Source organism: Diachasma alloeum, unplaced genomic scaffold, assembly GCF_001412515.2.
Source record: "Diachasma alloeum isolate Michigan unplaced genomic scaffold, Dall2.0 Dall_scaffold_00315, whole genome shotgun sequence".
Taxonomy (NCBI): Eukaryota; Metazoa; Arthropoda; class Insecta; order Hymenoptera; family Braconidae; genus Diachasma; species Diachasma alloeum.
Window position 1 is genome coordinate 72,164 of NW_021680454.1, and position 6,690 is coordinate 78,853.

At 40.6% G+C, this 6,690-nt stretch overlaps 1 protein-coding gene across 1 annotated transcript; it reads right to left on the reverse strand.

The window, feature by feature from the left end:
* Window positions 1–166: 166 nt before the first annotated feature.
* Window positions 167–5,477, reverse strand: LOC107039976. The gene is made up of 5 exons (XM_015259861.1): window positions 5,467–5,477; window positions 3,088–3,190; window positions 2,142–2,642; window positions 1,792–1,891; window positions 167–1,323 (listed from the first exon to the last, which is right to left on the reverse strand). Exons 1-5 carry the CDS (start codon window positions 5,475–5,477, stop codon window positions 167–169), a joined length of 1,872 nt encoding a protein of 623 aa, XP_015115347.1.
* Between the last annotated feature and the right edge of the window lie 1,213 nt (window positions 5,478–6,690).

Below are 6,690 nucleotides of genomic sequence, written 5' to 3' on the forward strand. Positions count from 1 at the left end.
GTGAATGATCAAAAATTTTTAATACAAGAATCCCCTGATAAAATCGAACCGACCAAGTCAAATAAATCTCCAGCCATTGTTGCCAACTAATCAGTATATTTATTTTATAATACAAATACAATGTTCAACACATCTTACAAACATAAATGTTAAAACGAATAAATTTCTAATGATTTTGTACGTACGCCTGGTGGGGCGATTGTTGACAGTTGGGCAAAAGTACATTATTATTCGCTAAATTATCATCACCAGAATTGCACAACATACCGACCAGTGTGTAATCGACAAACTGGGGTATTTCAATGTCAGAAACGTCGTAATTACCGGAATTACTCGGGGGCAGTTGAATTTGGGGGAGTCTTGTGTCAACCACTTGGCAAGTGTAATGACAGCGATCGTTATTAGGGTAGAAATAAGGCTCGGGGCTTGAGTGGGGATGTTGAATCGTCCCGTCATTGGATTCTGGGAACAATCGGTCACCGATGCCAGGGCTTTTCGTGACATTAGTGTCGATTATTTGGTGGTAATTATCGAAGTTTGTGAAAACAGGGGTATTTTGAGTATTTGGACTTTGACTAGGATGTATTGCAGTCTCAATCTCCTTCTGATAATCTTCAAGATGATTTTTGCTCATTCCACAGGTCATTGTTTTGTCGTCGTAATGAGAAAAGTCTGCACGACTGTCGGACAGCCAATAGCTCGATTGCTCGTCATGTTTTTTTGCCTCTTCTCCTTCTCCTTCTTCTTCTTCTTCTTCTTTAGATAGTTTTTCGCAGCTGTAGGGAATTGGTTCATTGGAACATGTTCGAGAGCACTCAAACGTCGCGAATTGAAGCCTCTCGTCGTGATTATTCGCCTGGGAAAGGCTCAAGTGACTACTACTGGAATCATCGCTCAGAAGTTGATGCCAGTAAGCTTCCTGGGGCTGTTTTGAAACTTGGTATTTGATTATGCCACTACCGAGGTCGAGGAGGCTTGGTGGAGATCGGGTGGCGGCCTCCTGGGAGCTTTGAAAATCCTGTCTCAGAGGCTGATCCAGCTGAAATATCTCCTCGGGCTGGAAGAGCTCACCCTGGAAGACCGGAAAGTCTGGGTAGGCGGGCTCCTGGGGGACTTGACTTGGGAGACAGTAGCCAAGAGTCGTTTCGTGGTGATTCTGCTGCGGTTCTTGAAGCCAGAATGGTGTCTCTGGGGGGATTGTTTGCTGTTGGTAGAAGTTTGCTTGGTGCTGCTGCGGTGGTGGCTGGGTGGGGTATGGATGGCTGAGTGTCGTTTGAAGGCCGCAGACACACTCGAACGGTGGACAGGAGCAAGAGTATCCTGCTGAAACGTCAATATTTTTATTTATTTTCATTCATTTTCTTTCTTTCCATTTCTCTAATGAGGATCGTATTCATGAGATTTTTTCCAAGGAAAGTCGTCCATTTAGTTGTGAATATGACTCATGCTACATTTTTCATGAAAATGTCCATAAATTGACAATCAGTTCCATAGAATAAAAAATAAAAATGAAAAAATAAAGAATTATAAGCAGGTGTTTGAGAGAGGAGTCTCTCATCGTTTTTGCGCCCTAAATACGCCAAGTGTATTCTCCTTCTCCCTCTACCTCTCTCATGATGATATTTGAATTGCGCGCCACTCGGGGCGACGGGAGTAATTGCCACACTTGAGCCTCAATGGATCAAATTTTCCTTGAAATTAATCATTTTCCATATAAGTCCCTTTATAATATAAATACACAAAACATGTTTATAATCCTTTAAAAGAAAAGACTAAGCAGGGGGCGCTAACCTTTGTCAGATATGAGTGGAGGGGGTGGGGCGGCAGTTCTTGGCGGGAGCTCCAGTGGATCGGTGTTCGGTCGTTTCGTGCCGCCGCGGAGAGACATAAGCTGCAAGAAAATCGTCTAATGTTGTTAATAAAAACCCAGTGATAAGTGTATCAGTGTCAGTGTCAGTGTCCGAGTGTTTAGTGTGAAAATAAGCATAAAAATCATGAAATAACCTCAAATACACAAAAGTAATCAACAAGTCGGTGTGAGGATCAACAAGCAGGTTAGGAGACACATTCGTCCGGTAAGTTGTTGTTGTTATTGTAATAATAATGAATAAGTGCTAGAGTTATTTTGTTTTCAACCGTACTTTTGAGCCAAGTGCTGCGTCACGAGCGAGTAAAGCGACTAATCCTCTAGCTCGCCGGACGGCGCCTGCACTTCGTCTCGCCTCAGACGTTGATTTGGCCTCCGGCCTCGGGTGGTCGTGTTGACCCTTGGCTTGAAAGAATATCGCGTGCTCTGTGTGTCGCCAAAAATGCGTGACAGGGTACCCGCAGTGACCTCGACACGACAAAACCTCGAGTTTGCCCGTGCACTGTCTGTTGGGACACGGTTTTCCCTGTTGCTTTTTCCGGGCTTTATCGCAAATTGCCGGTCTCAAGTGAACTCTACCACCTCCAGGTAAAACACAAGCTTGCGAGCATACTAGAACCCCGAGACACGATTTCTTTAGGATGCTGACGTTGTGGTTGTTTGTATTACGCATTGCCCAACCGGACGCATGTCTTCGGGCCTCCTCGCAGTCCGGCCCGTAGACTTTTCGCACGTGACCGTCGGCCCATTCTGACCATGTGTCGTATTCAGCTACCTGTGGAGAGGAGGGAAAAGACAATGGGGGTTAATTAATGACGATAAAGGGCTGGGGCAAGTACATTTATCAAAACTTAATAATGGAATCGTCTCTCTCTCTCTCTCTCTCTCTCTCTCTCTCTCTCTCTTGTCCGAAATGAATGAATTCTATATTAGCGATGCGGTAAAGAGTCATAAGTCGGTTTTTTTTTCCGAAAATGAGTCATTCAACTATCATCCTGCGAGTTAAGTCGACTTATTTCACTTGCAACAAAAATATTGTTGAAATGAATATATAAGAATTTCAGATAGCTTTGAATGTAGTAAATTTTGAGAGATAGTGAATGTCTCCTTCGAATAAGAAACTGCTTACACAATTTCAAAAGAAAAATTGTTGAAATTGACAACATTCCAGTGTCAGATAAAGTTTAGGGGTAGTAGGCCGCCATATTTTTGATATTTACCCTCGGTACATTAGAGTCATTAATATCCCACTCCTGATGTGGATGCTGTTGCTGTTGATTACCGGCAACAGTTGCTGACATAGTCGGCGAGCCAACTCGACTCCTGCAAAATAAACACCAAAAGCAATGAACATGTGTACCAATTACCCGCTCAAACGATCCACCGATGAAAAATCGAGCCTATTATCGAATATGCAAATGTGGATATACATCAACCACCCGGGGTTATTGGCTAGAAGTCCAGGTCCGCTTGAGACGCAATGAAAAATCCCTCTCTTCTTTTCGTTGGGGGGGGAAAAAAAAAAAAGAAAAAACGTAATTTAGCATTGCGCAATTGCAACCCGGCAAAGGTGACTGAACAGAGGTGGTAGGCGAGATAAAATCCCGATTTATGGTTTACGCACCGACGACACCGTACCGTTCACAACTCCATGCATGCACATACACTATTGTATTATACTTATGGGTGTCCGTGGGTGGGCTGACAAGCTTGTTCACATGCGTTTCCTTTCCGGATTATTTTATACCGATTTTTCTAGGGAATCGCCCGATCATTTTCAATCCTCCATAACTGCCGATTTTTTTTTTCAATCTTCAAATGAAAGTGATAGTAATAATGATTGTTTCGATTTACAGAATATAATTTTTAAACGTTTCATATCTTTTGAAAATAATAATTCCGGAGATATCTTTGGATGGGCTTCAAATTCGTTCAATTAAGATACATAAAAAAAAGTTTTTCTAATACCATATTTTACCAAAGTTTCAAGATAATATAGACAGTATTATTTTATTTCATTTTATTTTTATAGAAAAATTTGCACAAGAAGTGTAATTCAATTGAATAAAATGATATAAATACATAGATGATGTGCTCCATGAATAATGCTAAATTTTTTCCAATCAATTGCATTTTCCCGGAAATAAATAGGAGTGATTTTTGTAAAGCCTGCTTTTTACAACTCTAAATGGCGAGTGGGTGTGCATCGTAACTGTCTAGATTTAACAGTCACTCGACAAAATGCCATGAGCTTCTCTCGATGGCTCGTATATATAAGAGCTGTTGACAACCCGGAAGAGCATGTCCATCAGATGATTGGGAAATATTGGTAGAACGGAAGTTGGGATAGGCATTCCCATTTGGTCAATTCATTGCTTTTTTTGTTTATTCCCATTGCGAGAGGAGCAATGAATTTAAAGGGTGTAAAGGGTTATATATACATTGAGACGTGTACATAGAGAGTGAATGATTGCCCGGATCGGTGATAAAGTCATCGCCTTTAGCACCGGCGTAAGATGATACATCGGTCAGTGATCACGGAGCCAAGATTATGTAGGCAGTGTTTGTGGCAAAAGACATATGTGGTACACACTTGGCACGCACCATTATATACTCAGCTCTTGATCAACCCGAGGAGTACATACTTATTTACTCCTTTACTCCTTCGTTGGATTATTTTCTATGTCAACAACGTACATAAAATTGGTACTGCATGTGTGTGTTGAATATATTCAAGAGGGACTTTTTTACTGATATTAAACGCGATATCAAACCCACACTAAATATCTTCAGAAGAGGGAAATGTGGGGAGAATAGCGGAACAGGTTAAAATTTCACTTTTTTTTTTTTTTTGGAATTGCGAGTGATGGGTTCATTTTGTTGGGTGTTAGGTTTTTATTGATAATGAGAGGAGATAAAAATAAAGGATAAAGAGAGCAAAATTTTATTTCAGCCAATTTTACTTGAAATCAGGATATTTCTTCTGCTCTGAAAAATCTCAGTAAGAAAATTTCATGTAGATCTAAGATTAAACTTGTCTAGGATACAATGCATTTTAGAAAGTTCTTCTATTGATTCCTCATTAATATTTAAATCGTTGATGTATCTTGATGATTGAGTAATAGCTGTTCCACATATACTACATTTTGTCGGTAAATCCCCATCGAGAACAATATCTGCAACATGAAGGGGGGGAATCCTAGGATAAGCTAGCAACCAATAGGATACGGCGATAACGCCCATACGGCAATGGGCGAACGCCCACTGATTAGACACCTAGCCAACTAGTTCTCGCACGGCGAGATATTCAAAAGAGATCTCATAAAGTGAAAAATCCTTGGTGTTGTAGGAATTTTCAAGCAGTCGATTTTTTACGAATATCTTCGGCTCTAAGGGAACACGAAAAATCATGAAGCTAAATTTTTCATGTTCCAGCACTTTTTAACCAAATTGACTTATCTTCTAGTGTGATAGCAGGCTGATCCACTCAAGCTTTTTTCTAGCTTTGATTTTTTCCCTACAAAAAATCTTTGGAGAATCCCTTAGATTTCGAGATATTCATAAAAAACAACTCAATAAAAATTGGATATTCTACTTACAGCACAACCATCGCTGATCCCGGTCGATAAGTTTCCAATTTCACAATAGAATCAGTCACTTGTCACAATTATCTCCTTTGAAGGATGAATAATGAAGTAGCTTTCACTTGATCAGGGAAACACTGGATTTTTCCACTGAATCAGTGGTTCAGACTTAACAAAACACTTTTTAATGATGAATTTAAAAACGAAAAAAAATTATTTATCAATATTGAACTCTGTGCGATGAGTGAGGTAAAATCGTTGGGAATGAGGGAATGAGAGAACGCGCGTGCGTGCGTGCGTCCTCGTGTCCCAGTGAGAACTGAAATGACGTGTGTGACTGGAATTGTTGCCTTGTAGCTGAGTCCGGGGCTTCCCCTAGTCGAGTGTTTATTGAAGGTAACGCCTACGGGTGTGGCCAACCATCAGCCAATCCTAGCTCACCAGCTCCACCCTTTTTGTTGTATTCTAACCCCCCGGATGGAGCCACCCCAGCGCCCAACACCGAAGGCAAATCAATCCGTTTTGGGGGGAGAATCATTTCATTTTTATATTTTTTAAAATTTAATGCACTGGAGATTTATTGGCCATTTTCTAGATTGATTTTCTATTTTTCTGCATCATTTTTTTGGAATTTAAATGATGTAGCAGTGCAGTGCAATTTGTTTTTGAACGGACATAAAGGGAGTGGGGTGGGGTGGGGTGGGGGTGTTCGCTCTGTGTAGCCTCTTCATCCCCTCGACAGGTACCCGCATCCAAAGACAAAACGACTCGCTACGCCTCAATCGAATGTGGAACCCACGACGCAAACACATCCGACATTGTGCACGCCACTAAACTTTTCTCTTTCCCTCGTTTATATCGGCTTCACGAGGATTCCGGGTTTCCCAGGATTTGGGCTTTATCAAGAAACCGGTGGATTTCAATGGAAGAATAAAATTCTTATTTTTTATCTCATCATTTTCACTGACACATAATTAATCTACGGATTTTTTTTCTTCAAAAATCATAACTCATTTGTTTTATATTAAAAGTACAACACCTAACTAAACTTAACTCGATTAATGTTCAATCAATCCTCAACTTGATCTCTTTATCCTTGTGGGCAAAATACCAATCGTATCTGAAAAAAAATCCATTAACAAAAATACCTGGCTAACATTTCTTAATAAAATAATCCCGCGACTTCAACTGAATTCGGAAGCAACTCCCTGGAACAGAAAGTATACTATATTCTCTTTC

What these genes read in the sequence shown, in the direction of transcription:
- LOC107039976 (XM_015259861.1), bottom strand. An exon ending in ACGCAGCACTTGGCTCAAAA is followed by an intron (nt 1,892 to 2,141) that starts GTACGGTTGAAA and finishes ATTTTCTTGCAG; the next exon opens with CTTATGTCTCTCCGCGGCGG. An exon ending in TCCACTCATATCTGACAAAG is followed by an intron (nt 1,324 to 1,791) that starts GTTAGCGCCCCC and finishes TTGACGTTTCAG; the next exon opens with CAGGATACTCTTGCTCCTGT.